This window comes from Rhinopithecus roxellana, chromosome 15 (genome assembly GCF_007565055.1).
Source record: "Rhinopithecus roxellana isolate Shanxi Qingling chromosome 15, ASM756505v1, whole genome shotgun sequence".
In the NCBI taxonomy this organism is placed as follows: domain Eukaryota; kingdom Metazoa; phylum Chordata; class Mammalia; order Primates; family Cercopithecidae; genus Rhinopithecus; species Rhinopithecus roxellana.
The window spans coordinates 21,343,107-21,361,834 of record NC_044563.1 but is presented as its reverse complement, the minus strand read 5'-3'; the positions used below and the strand labels follow the sequence as shown (position 1 = coordinate 21,361,834).

General features: G+C 48.4%; 1 protein-coding gene across 2 annotated transcripts; it reads right to left on the bottom strand.

Annotated features, from left to right (window-relative positions):
• Window positions 1–633: 633 nt before the first annotated feature.
• UBE2L6 (ubiquitin conjugating enzyme E2 L6) lies at window positions 634–17,318 on the bottom strand. 2 transcript variants are annotated; one of them, XM_010353396.2, is made up of 4 exons: window positions 17,136–17,318; window positions 9,714–9,809; window positions 3,430–3,616; window positions 634–1,492 (listed from the first exon to the last, which is right to left on the bottom strand). In XM_010353396.2, exons 1-4 carry the CDS (start codon window positions 17,301–17,303, stop codon window positions 1,341–1,343), a joined length of 603 nt encoding a protein of 200 aa, XP_010351698.2. In that variant the 5' UTR covers window positions 17,304–17,318; the 3' UTR covers window positions 634–1,340. The 2 variants fall into 2 exon arrangements, with proteins under 2 accessions (XP_010351698.2, XP_030773915.1); XM_030918055.1 differs by lacking the exon at window positions 17,136–17,318 and adding an exon at window positions 16,562–16,849.
• Between the last annotated feature and the right edge of the window lie 1,410 nt (window positions 17,319–18,728).

Sequence of the window (18,728 nt, the reverse complement as noted above, 5' to 3'; positions counted from 1 at the left end):
CTCATGAAAAATACAGAAAACAAAATACATCCCAGCCACAACCCTGGCTCACCTGCAGGGGTGTGGACTGGCAGAGTGGACCCCAGCAATCCACTGAAGTGCTCTGTGCCTCAATTGCCTCATCTTTAAAACGGGGATATTGGCTGGGCGTGGTGGCTCACACCTGTAATCCCAGCACTTTGGGAGGCCAAGACAGCTGGATCACCTGAGGTCAGGAGTTCGAGACCAGCCTGGCCAATATGGTGAAACCCTATCTTTACTAAAATTACAAAAATTAGCCAGTCGTGGTGGCGGGCATCTGTAATCCCAGCTACTCAAGAGACTGAGGCAGGAGAATCGCTTGAATTCAGGAGGCGGAGGTTGCAGTGAGCCGAGATCACACTGCTGCACTCTAGCCTGGGTGACGGAGTGAGACTCTCTCTCAAATAAAAAAAAATGAAATGGGGACGTCATCCCTGTGTACCTTCTGAAAGCACCTCTGTCCAAGGATGGCCTATTTTTCCATGGCCAACATTCCTTATGATGTTTGGGGAACATCCAAGGGAAGCAAGGTCAGAAATGTATGCTTAAATCCCTAGTCCTCTCTGGTCCTGATGAAAGCACCCCATCGCCTCATCAAAGACTCAGCTGCACTCCAGAATTCATCTCTGACTTTAATGGCTTAAGCAAGAACACGGTTTCTGTGGCTCCCCCTGGACTGGATGCTGCAGGACACACACTTCACAGTCTGAGGCCTGGTCCCAGGAACTGGCAATCTAACAGGATGGCAAGTGGTTTTGAAACATACAGATTTTCAGGATGGAAGTTTGATTTTTCAGATTGTGACTCATCTGTGGAAAATAAACGGTTTCGCACCTAAATCTGTAGATTCCCATCAGTGGCTCCGCTGACTCAGGTGTAAATAGGGTACCCTCCATATGTCTCCCACCCATACGCTCCACTGTCCCCAGGCCCTCAGTGCCTGAGCCCTAGGGGAATTCGAGTTGGCTGCTGGGCTTATTTCCTGCAAGCGGGCCTGCAAGATGACCTGTCTCTCTAAGATGGAGAGCTGGAGAACCGGCCTGTAACTCTGCAAACTTAAACTCCCTTAGCTCTGGGGGATGCAAAGGCTGTGGGAAGGGTGTACCTGTGGCCAGGTGAACCCGGGAGTGAGTCCACACACAACACACACACTCACAGCTCCCTTCCCTCCACCACACACACACACACAAACGAATGACTAACAACCTAAGAAAGAAAAAATGAGTGGGGAATGGGCCATAGGGGGCTCTGGCCTCAGTCCATGAGGTGTGTCCATCCACCATGGCAAGGATCCAGTGCACAGAGGGTCAGAACATGAGTTAGGAGGGCCGGTCCACTCCATATTGGAGGGTGAACTCTTCAGCATTCTTTCTGAACAGCTCCGGATTCTCTGTCAGCAGGTCAGCGAGGTCCATCCGCAGGGGCTCCCTGATATTCGGTCTATTCACTAGCACATTCAGGGCCTCCAGGACTGGGGAGAGACAGGCCAGGACATCAGGGCAGAGGGAAGGGGGTCATGGCTGCCCACTCCCAATGCCTTGATACTCCACACCCACTCCTTGGAGGAAAGGTTCCATCTCTTAGGATGACTCTACGACCAGATCAAACACCCTGCTCATTCTTGGTTGGTGACACCCAAGACCTTGACTGATTACATCAGTGGTTTCCAAACAACTACATTCCATGGCTTCAGAGAAGCTCTTCATCATGGGAGCCACTGAAATAAGTGAGGTTTCTGGGTCTTATCCCCATTTCAACAAAAACTACTCTGTTTTCCTCCATTGTATGGATAGTCCAAATAAACTTTTCCTTGGGCAAAAGGGGTCTAAGGCTAAAGACTGAAAACCACCATGGCCCCCTGGCTCTTCATCTTTCACAGATGCCTTTGGGAACCTGGTGAAGGTAGCAGCCCATCTCCTGAGATAGATGCACACTCCACGTGCAAAACAGACAGTTCCCAGACCCCTTGAAGCTCATCTAAGGACCACTCCTCTCCCTGCTCCCACTCCCACCAACCTAAGGACTTTTGTTTCCTGAGTTAAAAACTCCTGAGGTGGTCCAGGTGGAGGATTGCACACTGACTCAGTCACAGGCTCTAGAGCTGCGTTGTTCAATATGGTAACCATTAGCCACATGCAGGCATCTAAATTTAAATGAATCAAAATCAGGCCGGGCACGGTGGCTCACGCCTGTGATCCCAGCACTTTGGGAGGCCAAGATGGGTGGATGGCTTGAACTCAAGAGTTTGAGACCAGCCTGGGCAACATGGCAAAACCTGGTCTCTACAAAACATACAAAAATTAGCCAGGTGTAGTGGCATGCTCCTGTAGTCCCAGTTACTCAGGTGGCTGAGGTGGGAGGATGGCTTGAGCCCAGGAGGCAGAGGTTGCAGTGAGCCAAGATCGCGCCATTGAACTAACTGCCTGGGCAGTAGAGACAGACCGTGTCTCAAAAGAAAAAAAAAAAAAAAATTAAAATTAAGTACAATTAAGAATTGAGTTCCAGCCAGGCGCAGTGACTCACACCTGTAATCCCAGCACTCTGGGAGGCCGAGATAGGCAGATCGCCTGAGGTCAGGAGTTCGAGACCAGCCTGGCTAACATGGCAAAACCCCTCTCTACTAAAAATACAAAATTAGCTGGATATGGTGGCACACGCCTGTACTTCCAGCTACTCAAGAAGCTGAGGCCAGAGAATCGCCTGAACCCGGGAGGCAGAGGTTGCAGTGAGCCGAGATCACACCACTGCACTCCAGCCTAGGTAACAGAGTGAGACTCCGTCTTAAAAAAGGAAAAGAATTGAGTTCCTCAGTTGCAACAGTCACGTGTGGCTCGCGACTCAGCCAAGTGCTGCCGTTTGCCACCTGTATGACCTTAGGCAACCACTTCGCCTCTCACATGCCTCAAATGTCCGGGTCTATTCAACAAGGCTAACGACAACACTACCTCACAGCGTTGTGGAGGAAATGAAAATGAAGTCCGCACGTGATGTTCTTAGCACAGCGCTGAAAGTGCTCAGTCAAGTGACAGCTATTATCATTATGAGGCCAGTTCCCTCCACTGTCATTTAGGACACTGAGTCCCAGAAAGGAACGAAAACTTGCCCAAAGTCCACAGAGGGAACAGCGGGCTTTCTTATCCCGAGCCCTTCCCTGTACAACCAAGCTGCCTAGTCTCGTGAACCACAGCAATGTCCCTCTGTCACAACTGCCCAGGTATAGGAACAGAGGCAGGAGGAGGTCAGTCTGTCCAGGAAGCATCCCTTGTATCTCATAGTAAGTTCAGCCAAGACTCACAATTTTTACCTTCTCTCTTCGGGGCTTTTCAAGCTCAGAATAAGTCTGTGAACCCCCCTTCCAGTAATCTCTACCCAGTATCAGTCCCTCCCCCGGGCAAAGCCCAGCCCCACCTTGGCAAGTCTTGGTGCAAGGCTTCCAATTCTCACTGCTGATGATGGGCAGGCAAACATATCCGCTCTCGTCCACGTTGGGGTGGTAGATCTTGGTTGTGAATTTGATCGTGGGAGCCCTGAACGGATACTCAGGCGGGAAGGTGATGCACAGATTGAAGGCTTTGAGGTGGTAGGGAGGTTGGTCCTGTGCAGAGAGAAAAGTGTTCAAGTTCTGGTCTGGTTTTCTTCCCTTCCTGCCCCCATCCCAGGGTCCTAGGCATCCTCTGCTTCACTCCCAGGGGGAAACATGAGCCAGGATACGCATAGCACCAGCATTCATTTGACAACTGAGTCATGGATTAGTAAAAATGTGAAATCACCAAAGGGCACTGGCCTGGGAGGCAGAGAAGTCTGATCCTGGCTCTTGCTGTGTGACCACGGTTGAGCCACTTCCCACCTCTAGGCCTCAGTTTCCTCATTTGTAAAGTGGATAAAGATGGACTAGATGAGCTCTAAGGACCATCTCAGCTTTCAAGAATTTCTGAGATTATGGCAGAAAACGATGGAACATCCTTTCTTAGAACATTAGAATGGGGGTGAGGAAATGGAGAAAATGAGGAAATCCTAAGAACTCAGGAACTTCGGAAAATACAATGGTGCAGCTGCAGTGGAAAACAGTATGGCCATTTCTCCGAAGATTAGACACTGAATCACCATATGATCTGGCAGTTCTACTTCTGGGTAGATACCCAAAGAACTGAAAGCAAACAGGTATTTGTATACCAATGTTTCTAGCAGCCAAAAGGTGAAAGCAAACCAAGTGGATCAATCAACAAAACGTGGCATATACACACAATGGAGTATTATTTAGCCTTAAAAGGAAAGAAATTCTGATATATGCTACAACCTGGATGAACCTTGAAGACACTATGCTAAGGGAAATAAGCTACACAAAAAAGGACAGAAATTGCAAGATATCACTGAAGTGCAGCACCTAGAATAGTCAAATTCACAGAAACGAAATAGTAAAGTGGTCACCAGGTGCTGGGGAAAGAAAGGAATGGGGAGTTACTGAAGGGTACAGAGTTTCAGTACAGGTAGACAAAAAGTTCTAGAGATGAATGGTGGTGATGGTGGTGCAACCATGGTGGTTTGTTTGTTTCCTGAAGCAGGGCCTCCCTCTGTCATCCAGGCTGGAGTGCAGTGGCATTATCACTGCTCACTGTAATCTCAAACTTCTGGGCTCCAGTGATCCTCCCACCTCAGCCTCCTGAGTAGCTGGTACTGCAGGAGCCCACCACTACACCTGGATAATTTTAAAAATTTTTTGATAGGGTCTCACTATGTTGCCAGGGCTGGTCTTGAACTCCTGGCCTCAAGCGATCCTTCCACCTTGGCCTCCCAAAGTGCTGGAATTACAGGCATGAGCCACCATGCCCAGCTGTAATCCTATTTAATGACACTGAACTGTATACTTAAAAACGGTTAAGATAGTAAATTGTGTTATGTGTATTTTACCATGATTAAAAAGAAACAAACTCAGGGGCTGGAGTGACCGAGGGGTTGGGAGCTGCAAGGAGCCAAGAGAAGACCCTCTAGACTTTGAGCGATCTGAACACTTTTCTGAGCGCCTATCTGTGCTGTCCTGTGCTAAGGACTTGACATGCATTCGCCTGGGCAACAGAGTATGGGGGTCACACAGACTCCGGAGCCACCGTGCCTGGGTGTGACTCGGCTCTGACACTCCCTAGCAATGTGATCTTGAGCAAGTAACTTCACCTCTCCATGCTTCCATATGACAATAATAATAAACTTCTTCATAAGGCATATGGGAGGATGAGATGATTTAATTTATGCCAAGGATTTAAAACAGCGCCTGGCACATGGCAAGTACTACATATGTGTCAGTTACTACAATAGGTATAAAAACTCACAATTATTGGTGTCTCTATTTACAGAGGAGAAAACTCAAGTTCAGTGTATGTAAGTAACTCACCTAGGACAACAGCAGCCTTGCAGGGATGGGAACCCGGCACTGTCAACCCTACACCTTTACACAAGATGACTACTCACAGCCCTAGGAGGGAGAAACCCCAGAGCCTGGGTGACCCCAGTGCAGAACAAAGGGGCCTTCTGGTTGGTTCCAAATTACCAAATCTTTTCAGAACCTTTGTTATTGAAAAGACAGAGCAAAGACAGCAAGAATGGCATATGTGGTTAAGCAGAGAGTCAAGATTTTCAGAGCTCCTCCTCCTTAATGGGCAAAACAGAAATCATGGTGACCTTGAGCACACTGAGGTAAGAGATGGAGTAACTAGGCCGGGGGCGGTGGCTCATGCTCATAATCCCAGCACTTTGGGAGTGCAAGGTGGGTGGATCACCTGAGGTCGGCAGTTCGAGACCAGCCTGACCAACATGGAGAAACCCTGTCTCTACTAAAAATACAAAATTAGCTGCGCATGGTGGCGTGTGCCTATAATACCCGCTACACAGGAGGTGGAGGCAGGAACCGAGAAGTGGAAGTTGAACCTGGGAGGCCGACGTTGTGGTGAGCAGAGATCACAGCCTTGCACTCCAGCCTGGGCAATAAGAGTAAAACTCCGTCTCAAAAAAAAAAAAAGATGGAGTATAAAAGAGTAGGAAGATAAAGAGAAAATATCTCGTCTTTTATGGTCTCAAGAAGAAAAGGCTGGGCCTATCAGTCAGAGAAGGCCAATGGCTGAGGCCTCAGAGCAGGATGGGAGGGTGCTGTGGTTGGATGTTTGTCTCCTCAAATCTCAGGTTGAAATTTTATCCCCAAGACTGGCACGGTGGTGGCTCATGCCTGTAATCCTAGCACTTTGGGAAGCTGAGGCAGGTGGACTGCCTGGGCTCAGGAGTTTGAGATCAGCCTGGGCAACATGATGAAATCCCATCTCCACTAAAATACAAAAAAGTAGCTAGGCGTGGTAGCGTGCACCTGTAGTCCCAGCTGCTCAGGAGGCTGAGGCATGAGAATTGCTTGAACCTGGGAGGCAGAGGTTGCAGTGAGTCTCACTCTGCACTCCAGAGTGATCTCCAGTGTTGGAGGTGGGGCCTAGTAGGAGGTGTATAGGTCCTGGGGGCAGATCCCTCATGAATGGCTCAGTGCCATCCTCAGTAATAAGAGAGTTCTTACTCTATTACTTACTGAAAAAAGCTGGTTGTTTAGAAGATCCTGGCACCTCTCTCTCTCTCTCTCTCTCTCTCTCTCTCTCTCTCTCTCTCTCTCTCTCTCTCACTCTTGCCATGTGATCTGTACATGTGGCTCCCATTTGCCATCCACCATGAGTGGAAGCTTCCTGAGACCTCACCAGAAGCAGATGCTGGTGCCATGCTTCCTTTTTTTTTTTTTTTTTGAGATGGAGTTTCACTCTCGTTGCCCAGGTCGGAGTGCAATGGCATGATCTCGGCTCACCGCAACCTCTGCCTCCAGGTGCAAGCGATTCTCCTGCCTCAGCCTCCTAACTAGGTGGGATTACAGGCATGCACCACCATGGCTGGCTAATTTTGTATTTTTAGTACAGACGGGGTTTCTCTATGTTGGTCAGGCTGGTCTTGAACTCCCGACCTCAGGTGATCCACCTGCCTCGGCCTCCCAAAGTGCTGGGATTATAGGGATGAGCCACTGCGCCTGGCGCCATGCTTCTTATACAGCCTGCAGAAGCTTGAGCCAAATAAACCTTTCTCTATATATTATACAGCCTCAGGTATTCCTTTACAGCAACACAAATGGACTAAGACAGGGGTATCAGTGTGTCCTGCCTGAAAGGGCTTCTTTCTGGGCTTAACAGAGGAAGGAGGTAGCAGAGTCATGGAGCTGAGAGCTCTGGGGACCTGTCCCATCTCTGTCTCAGGCTTGCTGTGTGACTAAGCTTTTTCTGAGGATAAGTTTCCGTGTTTGTAAAATGGAGAAGTTGGACCAGAGGATTCCATACTGTATCTTATAGTCAATTGAGAAAGTCCTACTACCTTCTAAGTTCTAGGTTAAATAAAGTATTTTGCTACTTTTTGTTATTGCTTTTTGGAGACAGAGTTTCACTCTTGTCATCCAGGCTGGAGTGCGATGGCCCATTCTCAGCTCACTGCAACCTCCGCCTCCCAGGTTCAAGAGATTCTCGTGCCTGAGCCTCCTGAGTAGCTGGGATTATAGGTGCCCACAACCATGCCCAGCTAATTTTTGTATTTTTACTAGAGACAAGGTTTAACCATGTTGGCCAGGCTGGTCTCAAACTTCTGACCCCTGGTGATCCACCCACCTCAGCCTCTCAAAGTGCTGGGATTACAGGTGTGAGCCACCGTGCCCAGCCTGCTACTTTTTAAAAAATTTTGAAAACTATTCATTTTTCATGGAGTGGTTAAAAGGGAAGACCCTGGAGTCTGCTGAACTCCACTCCTGCTACCTTACTCTGAGTGACCACAGACCAGTTATTTCACCTCCTTGGTTTCTATCTCCGCAATTTTAAGAGGAAGACAACCTTCCTCATTGGATGGTTGAGAAGATTCAATATGACCTCATATGTCGTGTGCTTAAAACAGCACTTGGTCTACAGGAGACTCTCAAGGAATGACAATTCTTACTATTAGCTTCAAAAGGCTGATCGAGCTGAAACCTTCCATGACCAAGATGTGACAAGTGGGGCCACTTTGGTGAACACATAAACTGAGACCGAGTCTTTGAGGAGGAATTTGTCTGCTATTCCAAAAGACCTTTCCTGGTTCTCCTTCCTCTGCCAGTCAACCATCCCCTCCTTTATGGCCTCACCAGGAACCTTCAGGCCCGCTTAGCTGATGACTTACATCAAGCTTTGGTCCTCCAGTTCTGGGATTCCTCCCAAGTATCATGTTTCTTCAGGACACCTATATGGGTGGAAGGTCTGTGGCCAATTCCTGGGGCCCACTTAACCACCTTGGTCTTGCCAACCATTGAGGTCCTCTGACTTCATAGTATTCTGCTAAACGAGACCTTTCCTAGGTTTTCCTATCACCCCCGCTTTACTTTCATCATCTCAAAGTTGGTCTCCTTGGAGATATAATCAGTCCCTGGAGCTCCTTTGAGCATCTTCTCCTGGCACCTGAGGCCTAGAACAGGTGTCCTCACTCTAAGCCAGGTAAGTGGATCACTTCAACACAGTAACCCAAGGGACTTGACAGATTCCTATGGTGACCTGACTCAGGCCTTTCCCTACTTTTCTGGACTACAGTATAGTTTAAAGAGAAGATGGCACAACCTAGGCCACTGCATTGTCAATAAAAAGTAAACTCTGTTGGGTGCGGTGGCTCACAACTGTAATCCCAGCACTTTGGGAGGCCGAGGTGGGCAAACCACTTGAGGCCAGGGGTTTGAGACCAGCCTGGCCAACATGGCAAAACCCTGTCTCCACTAAAAATACAAAAATTAGCCAGACATAGTGACACATGCCTGTAGTCGCAGCTACTCAGGAGGCTGAGGCAGGAGAATCGCTTGAACCCGGGAAGTGGAGGTTGCAAGGAACTGACATCATACCACTGCCCTCCAGCCTGGGCGACACAGTGAGACTCTGTCTCAAAAAAAAAAAAAAAAAAAAAAAAGTCCAAATCCTAAATAATAAGATGAATTATTCCCTTGACATTCCAAAGAGCTGTGACTAACCAAAAGTTCAATGTCTTCAATTTTATTTCCAAGTAACGAAAAGCGTAGATTAATTTCTCAAAGTATCTTTAGTCACTAATAATCGGATGAAAAAAAGAGACATCTGCACTCTGATAACTGTTTTGGAATACGGCTTTCAGAGAGACTTTAGCAAAAAAATACCAAATAATAAACAGAGAAAAATAAGAACAGTAGAAATGAGCATTTATGTTTTCATATGTAACAATTTTCTGAAATAAGACTAAAGAAAAACAAAATATAATTTAAGTTTGCGGGAGCAAATTCTACCAACGGTGGGAGCCTGGAAGTTTATCCCTACCCCTTGACAAAGGTCCAAGAGATCTTTATTTCTTCTTCTTTTTGATGTTGTTTGTCTCCTGAAGTTCTGTGGTGGGCTTGGTGGCTACTGATTTAAGGAAGGAGTCTCCTACTAAGTCCAAAAGTCCTTTCGCATCTTTATTGGAAGATGAACCTCAGAAGTATCTGGATCTCAGAAGCAATCAGTTCAGAGAGAGGACCCCTCCAGCAATGATAACCTCCAGTAAAAGGATCCCAAGGCAGGGAAAATTCTTGCCTAGTCCTAACCCTCCCTGCCCATGTCCCTGGCCTAAGGTGTCCCCAATCCAAAGCCATGGTCCCCATGGATACTCACAGGTAGGAGGAGAGCGTGCCACACCAGGACATTGGCATCACTGCTGGACAGGTTCCGCAGGTACGGGGGAGGCTTATTCTGAAGATCCTCCAGCTCCTGCAGGGGACACAAGTGAGTGGGCAGTTGGCTTAGTCCTCCCTATTTCAGCCCCCTCCCCCTGTCCCAGCAGCAAGCTGTCCCAAGTCCAAAACTGGCCATCTTAGGGGCGGAAGCCGGTAAAGTCAGAGCCTGCCTTTACTGAGCACTTAGTATGTATCAGGCACAGTGTTGGTACTTTTTCTTTTTTCTTTTTTCTTTTTCCTTTTTTTTTTTTTTTGAGATGGAGTCTCGCTCTATCGCCCAGGCTGGAGTGCAGTGGCACGATCTCGGCTCACTGCAATCTCCGCCTCCCGGGTTCACGCCATTCTCCTGCCTCAGCCTCCTGAGTAGCTGGGACTACAGGCGCCCACCACCACGCCCGGCTAATTTTTTGTATTTTTAGTAGCGACGGGGTTTCACCATGTTAGCCAGGATGGTCTCCATCTCCTGACCTCGTGATCCACCGCCTCGGCCTCCCAAAGTGCTGGGATTACAGGCGTGAGCCACCGCGCCCGGCCAGTGCTGGTGCTTTAAGTGAATTTTCTGACTGTGGCCTCACCACAACTCTGGTACACCTAGGTACTAGGTGCAGGGAAAAATAGATCACTTCTCCCAGATATTAAAACTTGGGAGTAAGTGCTCTTAGGAGGCTTTTCTCTTGAAAGCAGGGTACTTAACCTTTGCTCTCTAGCCTTCTTCCTAGAAAGTCTAACTAGGTTCTAATTCCCTGCCTCTCTTCCTTTCTTCCTTCCATAAGCATCTACTGAGCATCTACAGCAAAGACATAACCCCACCGCTTCAAACTCTGCCAGATCAGGGCTGGAGAAAGCAAATGACTCCAGAAGACCACAGCAGAGAAGAACTCCAAGCGGGGAAACAAGGGGGCAAGGAGTGACTCACCTTCCCAGAACTGTTGCCCGAGCACCTGAATATCCCTTTTGAATTCTCCCAACAGCTATTACTGAGCATTCTCTACTGGCATGTAACTGAGACAGGACTCAGTCCTCAAGAATTTCAGTAGAGTAATGGACAAAACATGGATGTGATTATGTGAATGTGTATGGATATACAGTAGGGAAGGAGATGAGAGGGGAGAAAGAAGGCTTCATAGAGGGTACACTCTGTGAGCTGGGCCTTGCAGAATGAGCAGGAAACCATGCAGAGAAGGGGAGAAGCACCAGGGTAGAGGGCCCAGATGGGGCAAATGTGTGCAGTATGTCCTGCAGAAGGTCAATAGGGAGCACAGGAAAAGCGTTCCAAGGTCAAGTACATTTGGGAAATCTAGGCTAAAGAGATTTCTTCACTGTAGAACTTCTCCGAGCCTTTAATATGCTATTGTGTATGGTGATTGACCAAGATGTGGGCCCACAGCATGCAGTACTTCTCAAATGTATTCGACAAAGGAATGCTGCCCCTCTTTTAGGGTCCGTCTTGTGGGACTACAGGCCTTCTCTTGTTGGGGAAGATAAAAAGACACTCAAGGGCAGGTCACATTTCTCTGGAACAATGAATTGGTACAAACCAGTGGTTCTCAACCAGGGGCAAGTTTTATCTAACTAGGGACATTTGGTAGTATCTGGGAACATTTTTCCGTTTGCACCAATTGGGAGGGTGGGTAGAGGCCAGAGATGCTGATAAACATCCTAACAAAGCATTATTAGGCCCAACAAGAGGGGAGACCGCTGCCCTGCAGGGTGAGTCTCAGACCTGATCACATTCACCACAAGCTGACTGAAGGGCCTTCGGACCTTAGGCGAACATCAGCAGTAGTACCCTGGCAGTACTCCTCATAGACCCGTGGTGGTGGTGGACAAGGGGAGAGACTCCCATATCTGGGGAAAGGGGAGGGAAGAGTGGGAAGGACTGTGTCCTGTGGTTTCGGTGCCAGCTTAGTTGCAGTAGAACAGAGCACCAGGTAAATTTCTAAGGTTTCCGACTGCAGGCCCTGGCCCGTGGACAGCAACTGTGGACCTGTCTGGGGCCCAGCAGCGAGCTAACTGCCCTAAAGGGAAGGACACAACCCTGACTGGCTTCACCACCTGCTGATTGTAGAGCCCTAGGGGCCTTGAGCGAACATAGGGCATAGCCAGGTAGTGATTACAGCGGGCCTTGGGCAAACCCAAGTGTTATGTTGGCTTCAGGCCTGACCTAGTGCAGTCCCAGTTCTAGTGACCATGGGGATGCTTGTGTCACACATCGCCCAGCTCCAGGGAGCTCAGCACAGAGAGTAAGATTCCATTTGTTTGGGAGAAAGTAAGGGAAGAAAATGAGAGTCTCTACCTGGTAATCCAGAGAATTCTTCCTGATGTTATCCAAAACCACCAAGGTAGTGCCCTCTAAAAGGCTGCAAGAGCTACAGTGTTACTAGGCTTAGAGTGCCCCCTAATGTAGACATGGCTGCAGTGACCAAAAATTAGATCACAACAGCCAAGCCCTTCGAATACCTAGAAAGCCTTCCCAAGAAGGATGAGTACAAATGAGCCCAGACTACAAAGACTATAAAAAATACCTAACTCCTCAGTGCCCAGACACCAACAAACATCCACAAGCTTCAAGACGATCCAGGAAAACACAGCCTCACCAAACGAACTAAATAAGGCATAAGGGGCCAAGTCCAGAGAAACAGAGATATGTGACCTTTCAGACAGAGAAATCAAAATAGCTGTTTTGAGGAAACTCAAAGAAATTAAATATTTCCTCCACAGAGAAGGAATTCAGAATCCCGTCAACAAATTTAACAACAACAACAAAAAAAATTGAAATAATTAAAAAGAATCAAGCAGAAATCCCGGAGTCAAAAAATGCAATTGAGGCCGCGTGCAGTGGCTCACGCCTGTAATCCCAGCACTTTAGGAGGCCAAGGCGGGCAGATCACCTGAGGTCAGGAGTTCAAGACCAGCCTGGCCAACATGGTGAAACCCCCATTTCTACTAAAAATACAAAAATTAGCCAGGCATGGTGGCACATGCCTGTAATCCCAGATACTTGGGAGGCTGAGGCAGGAGAATTGGAGAGGCAGAGGTTGCAGTGAGCCGAGATCACACCATTGCACTCTAATCTGGGCAACAAGAGCGAAACTCTGTCTCAAAAAAAAAAAAGAAAAGAAAAAATGCAATTAACATACTAAAATGCATCAGAGCCTTTTAATAGCAGAATTGATCAAGCAGAAGAATTAGAGTGTTTAAAGACAGGGTATTTGAAAATACAGTCAGATGAAGCAAAAGAATAAAAGAATAAACAAAGACTTTGGGAGGCCGAGGTTGGCGGATCACGAGGTCAGGAGATCGAGACCATCCTGGCTAACACAGTGAAACCCCATCTCTACTAAAAATACTAAAAGAAAAAAAAATTAGCTGGGCGTGGTAGTGGGCACCTGTGGTCCCAGCTACTCGGGAGGCTGAGGCAGGAGAATGGCGTGAACCCAGGAGAAGGTTATAGAACACCATGCAGACTTAACCCAAAGAAGACCACCTCAAAGACATTTAATAATCAATCTTCCAGAGGTCAGGGATAAAGAAAGGGTCCTAACAGCAGCAAGAGAAAATAAACAACACACAATGGAGTTCCAATATGTCTGGCAGCAGACTTTTCAGTGGAAATCTTACAGGCCAAGGGAGAATGGTATGACATATTTAAATAAAATATGACTGAGGGAAAAAACTTTTACCATAGAATAGTATATCCAGTGAAAATATCCTTCAAACATGAAGGAGAAATAAAGACTTTCCCAGACAAACAAAAGCTGAGAGATGTCATCAACACGAGACCTGTCCTACAAGAAATGCGAAAAAGGAGTTCTTCAATCAGAAATTTTTAAAAAAATTTAATGAGCAATAAAAAATCATCTGGGCTGGGCCTGGTGGCTCACGTCTGTAATCCCAGCACTTTAGGAGGGTGAGGTGGGTGGATCACCTGAGGTCAGGAATTCAAGATCAGCCTGGACAACATGGCGAAACCCCGTCTCTACTAAAAATACAAAATTAGCGAGGCGTGGTGGTGCATGCCTATAATCCCAGCTACTTGGGAGGCTGAGGCAGGAGAATCACCTGAACCCAGGAGGTGGAGGTTATGGTGAGGCGAGATTACACTATTGCACCACAGCCTAGGCAACAAGAGGGAAACTCTGAAGAAAGGAAAGAAGAAAGAAAGAAAAAGAAAGAAAGAGAGAGAGAGAGAAGGAAAGAAAGAAAGAAAGAAAGAGAGAGAGAGAGAGAGAGAAGGAAAGAAAGAAAGAAAGAAAGAAAGAAAGAAAGAAAGAAAGAAAGAAAGAAAGAAAGAGAAAGAAAGGAAGGAAGAAAGCAAGCAAGCAGGGAGGGAGGGAGGGAAGAAAGAAGGAAGGAAGGAAGGAAGGAAGGAAGGAAAGAAAGAAAGAAAGAAAGAAAGAAAGAAAGAAAGAAAGAAAGAAAGAAAGAAAGAAAGAAAGAAAGAACAAAAGAAAAGAAATCAGCTGAAGGTACAAAACTCACTGGTTATAATGAGTGCACAGAAAAACAGATTAGGGCTGGGCACAGTGGCTACGCCTGTAATCCCAGCACTTTGGGAGGCTGAAGCCGGTGGATTACCTAAGGTCAGGAATTCAAGACCAGCCTGGCTAACATGGTGAAACCCCACCGCTACTAAAATACAAAAATTAGCTGGGCGTGGTGGCAGGCGCCTATAATCCCAGCTACTCGGGAGGCTGAGGTAGGCGAATTGAACCTGGAGGCGGAGGTTGCGGTGAGCCAAGATTGCACCATTGCACTCCAGCCTGGGCAACAAGAGCGAAACTCTGTGAAGAAAAGAAAAAAGAAGAGAAGAGAAGAGAAGAGAAAGAGAAAGAGAAAGGAGGAGAGAGAGGAGAGAAAGAAAGAGAAAGAAAGAAAAGAAAGGAAGAAAGAAAGAGAGAGAAAGAGAAAGAGAAAAAAAGAAAGAAAGAGAAAGAAAGAAAGAAAGAGAAAGAAAGAAAGAAAGAAAGAAAGAAGAAAGAAAGAAAGAAAGAAAGAAAGAAAGAAAGAAAGAAAGAAAGTTAAAAAGTGGAAAGATGAAGTTAAAGTGTACAGTTTGTATTAGGTTTTTGTTTTGTTTTTTGGTTTTTGGTTTTTTTTTTTTTTTGAGACAGTGCCTCACTCTGTCACCCAGACTAGAGTGCAGTGGCACAATCACAGCTCACTGCAGCCTCAACCTCCCGGGCTCAGGTGATCCTGCCACCTCAGCCTCCCAAGTAGCTGGGACTACAGGAGTGTGCTACTATGCCCAGCTAATTTTGGTACTTTTTGTAGAGACAGGGTTTGGCTGTATTACCCAAGCTGGAACTCCTGGGCTCATGCAATGCGCCCGTGTTACCCAGGCTGGTCTCAAACTCCTGGGCTCAAGCAATCCGCCAACCTCAGCCTCTCAAAGTGCTGATATTACAGGAGTGAGACACCACGCCTGGCCTTTATTAGTTTTCATTTTGCTTGTTTGCTTGTTTATGCAATCAGTATTAACTTGTCATTAGTTTAAAATAACGAGTTATAAGATATTATTTACAAACCTTGCAGTAACCTTAAATCTAAAAACATACAATGGATACATAAGAGTTATCTGACCCAAAATGTCAGCAGTGATGAGGTTGAGAAACGGAAGCTCTCCAAACCCAGTCCACAGTTGAGGAGGGGTCCTTTAACACTGGGGACCATTTGAACTTTCTCTGCCTTCTCCCCACCCCCAACATATAATATAAACACATCCCATGCCCCCCTCCTATCTCTCAGTCTACCTTCCATCTCTGTTCAACCAATAAGCTGCTTCTGGTGCCTCCCACCCAGAGTCAATGGCCCCTCATTTATCTTTACCCCAAACTAGAAGCATCTGCACTCCTAAGAGTTTCTCTATCATCTGTGACTCTTTGGCAAGAACAAAGCCCAAGGCTGACCAGAGAAGAACTGGGAATAAACATTTCTCTGACTTTACTATAACTGGGCACACTTGGACTTTATCTATTTAGGGTGAGTCCTGCCAAAACTTTCCCAAAGCCTGAGGAAGTTGAAACCCAATTTAAAACACACAGTTCTTTCCTACTGCCTAATAGGAAATCACCCGACTAACAGGAACAGAAAATGAAAGTAGAAAGACCATTCATTGAAAGAGCCTGCAGGCTGGAGGCCTGTGGACCTGGCTTCATATTCCTGTCCCATTGCTCCTTACTGAAAGACTCTGGACAAGCAAGTTATTTTCTCTGCGCCTCAATTTCCTCATTTGTAAAATGCAGGTATATATTACTTATCTTACAGAACTGCTGTGAGAATTAGATGAAATAACCATGTAAACTGTTTGGCATGTAATGGTTCCAGTGCAGTAAATTCTGGCTCCCATCTCTCTTCCACTTGGCTGGAAAGACCCTCTGCCTCATTTTGCTGCCAACCTTCAGATTTAGGATCTAGGCCAAGCCTGCTCTGGGCGTCCCAGTCTGAGGCCATTTTCTTCTCAGAGGCTGCGGGTAGCAGGCACCCTCTTCCTCCCCCAGAGCCTGCCCCTCCACCCTGCAGACTGGAAGGGGCACTTCTGAGAGACTTGCGGTGCCATACTCACTTCACCAGGATCACCTTCCTCCCTAATCCATCTCCAACACCCTGGGTTTTCCCACCTTCTGGAGGGAACTGCCCCCTCCCCATCCTTCCAGATCTTATCGTGTCCCTGATAGGAATAAAATTCAACAAGGGCCGGATTTGTGTTCATCTCTGCCCGCCCCACCCCGCCACCTCCTAGAACAGGGCCAGCACATGTAGGCATTCAACACTTGTAGAACTCACGAATGCAAGCCACCTACTCCAGGAGGCCTTCCAGGTCCACCTCCGCATCTTTTCTCCAGAGAATACCCAGGGAACTTTGCCCCAAATTCTAATCAGCATTCCGTGTTTCTCAGGACTCTAGTAATGCAGGCATCAAATTATGGGATGGGCCATGGGCTTATTCCAAGGCAAGGACTTCATCCTGGTCATCTGTGTTCATAACCCACCACCAGCAGTAGCAGAATGCCTGGCACCAAGATGCCAAGGACGTTTCCTGCACTGGAGATGCACCCAGTTATTATCACAAGTCTCAGGCAGGAAAAGCGAAATTGAAACCAGTTTTGGAGGAGCTAGCTCATCTTCACCACGCAAAAGCCTCAAGCAGAGGTCCCCAAACCCCCAAAACTCCAACTCTGGCCACTCTTGCAGGCCAGTCCTCCTCTGAGTAGAGGGCGGGAAGGACAGGGATTCAGCCAGCCCTGGTGCCCAGACAAATAAATGAATGTGCTCGGAGAGCCGAGGAGGGGATGGAGAGAGGAGGGAATGCGGGGGGCTAGGGGAGCCAAGAGAAAGGGGTCATCCTATATGCGGTTACCTTCGCCACTCGCACGCTCGCCATCTCGGGACCGAGTGTGTGCCACTGGCAGTCTCCAGCAGGACCGAGCACCGACCCGCGACACAGCGCGCCCCGCCCCGGGGGCCCCACCCCCCGGCAGCTCCGCCCACCCCTCCGGCCGCGGTCCCTGCGTGGACCTCCCGGCATCCGCTCCGGCGGGGCCAGAAGGCCGCCGAGGGACAATGCGCCGGGCAACCGCCCGGTCCCTGCGCGGAGGGCTCGGACCCAGGGCTCACGGTCTTTGTGGGGAGATGGGGGCGGGCCTCGCGGCGCGAGGCTCTGCTGATCCCTGCCTCCCGCGGGGGGCGTCGTGCACCGGCAGGGAGCGCTCAGGGGCGCTGGGGGGCGCTCATAGGGGTTCTAGCCTTCGGTCCGCCGGCGGCGGCGCCGGGAGCTCTCCGGTCTTGGTCAGCACCCCCGCGCGCCGCCCCAAATACACACTCGCCCTGAATGAAGAAGGGATGCTTGCTGTGCGGACGCGGCTCCGTGACAGTTCTCGGTGGCCTCCACCATCAGACCTCCGCCCTGAGCCCCTGCCCCAGCGAGCTTCCGGAGCCGCCGAGCCTGCCGCCTTCCCTCCATGGGCCCAGCGCTCCTTCTCCGAAACTGCGTGAGGGACGGCGTAGACCTGTGCCCTCCGAGCACCGCTGCCCGGCAGTCGGGAATCCTTTATGCTGTCCAGCGTTCGGCACGGGCTGCAACGTTTCTCCCCGTGGCTTGGGGCAGAGCACCTCAAGGAGGCGCTGTTGGACCCTTTCTCTTTTGCTTCGGGGGTTCGGTCTACCATCATTCAGTCCTTTACTAGGCTTAGTATTTACCAAGTGCCTACTGTATACTGATTTGGGAAACAGTTGGCTGGGGGAAGCCCTAAGACGGACTCAGGCGCCTCCTTTCCAAGAGAGCGTCTGCTTCGCCTCCCTTACTTTACATCTGGTCCATTACAAGCTATGGGCCTAGTGTGCGCCCCATGCACAGCTGGAGTCCCCACCCCTCTGTGCAAAGACAGAGTACTTGCAGCCCCTGAGCCCCGAGCCGCATCTGGGGAAGATGAGACTTGTTGGGAGGGCCGATCTCCTCCTTCTCACCCTTCCCTACCCTCCTTTAGTCCAGACAAGAAAGGAAATCGGTATATTTTGAGCACTAGTTTGTGATCTCAGTACCTCACAGGTTTTTTGTTTCCTGTTTTTCTGACACAGTTTCGCTGTCACCCTGGCTGGAGTTCAGTGGCGATATCGGCTCACTGCAACCTCTGCCTCTCGGTTCAAGCTGTTCTCGTGCCTCAGCCTCCTGAGTAGCTGAGATTTACAGGCGCGCGCTACCACGACCGGCTCATTTTTGTATTTTTAGTAGTCAGGGTCTCGAGCTCCTGGTTTCAAGTAATTTGCCTGCCTCGGCCTCCCAAAGTGTTGGAATTACAGGCGTGAGCCACCTTAATGTTTTTATCTAAGTGTTTTGAAACCAAATGACTTCTCTGCTCAGATTTTGCAGAATGATTGTTACATTCAATTCAATACACTTTAACAGCATCTTCTATATGCCCGAAATGAGTAGGACACTCCATAATCCCTTAAC

Coding starts and splice junctions, on each gene's coding strand:
- UBE2L6 (XM_010353396.2), bottom strand. CDS start 17,303: ATGCCGGGAGGTCCACGCAGGGACCGCGGCCGGAGGGGTGGGCGGAGC. Junction 9,810..17,135: donor CGAGCGTGCGAGTGGCGAAG/GTAACCGCATAT, acceptor TGTCCCCTGCAG/GAGCTGGAGGATCTTCAGAA. Junction 1,493..3,429: donor TTGCACCAAGACTTGCCAAG/GTGGGGCTGGGC, acceptor GTCTCTCCCCAG/TCCTGGAGGCCCTGAATGTG.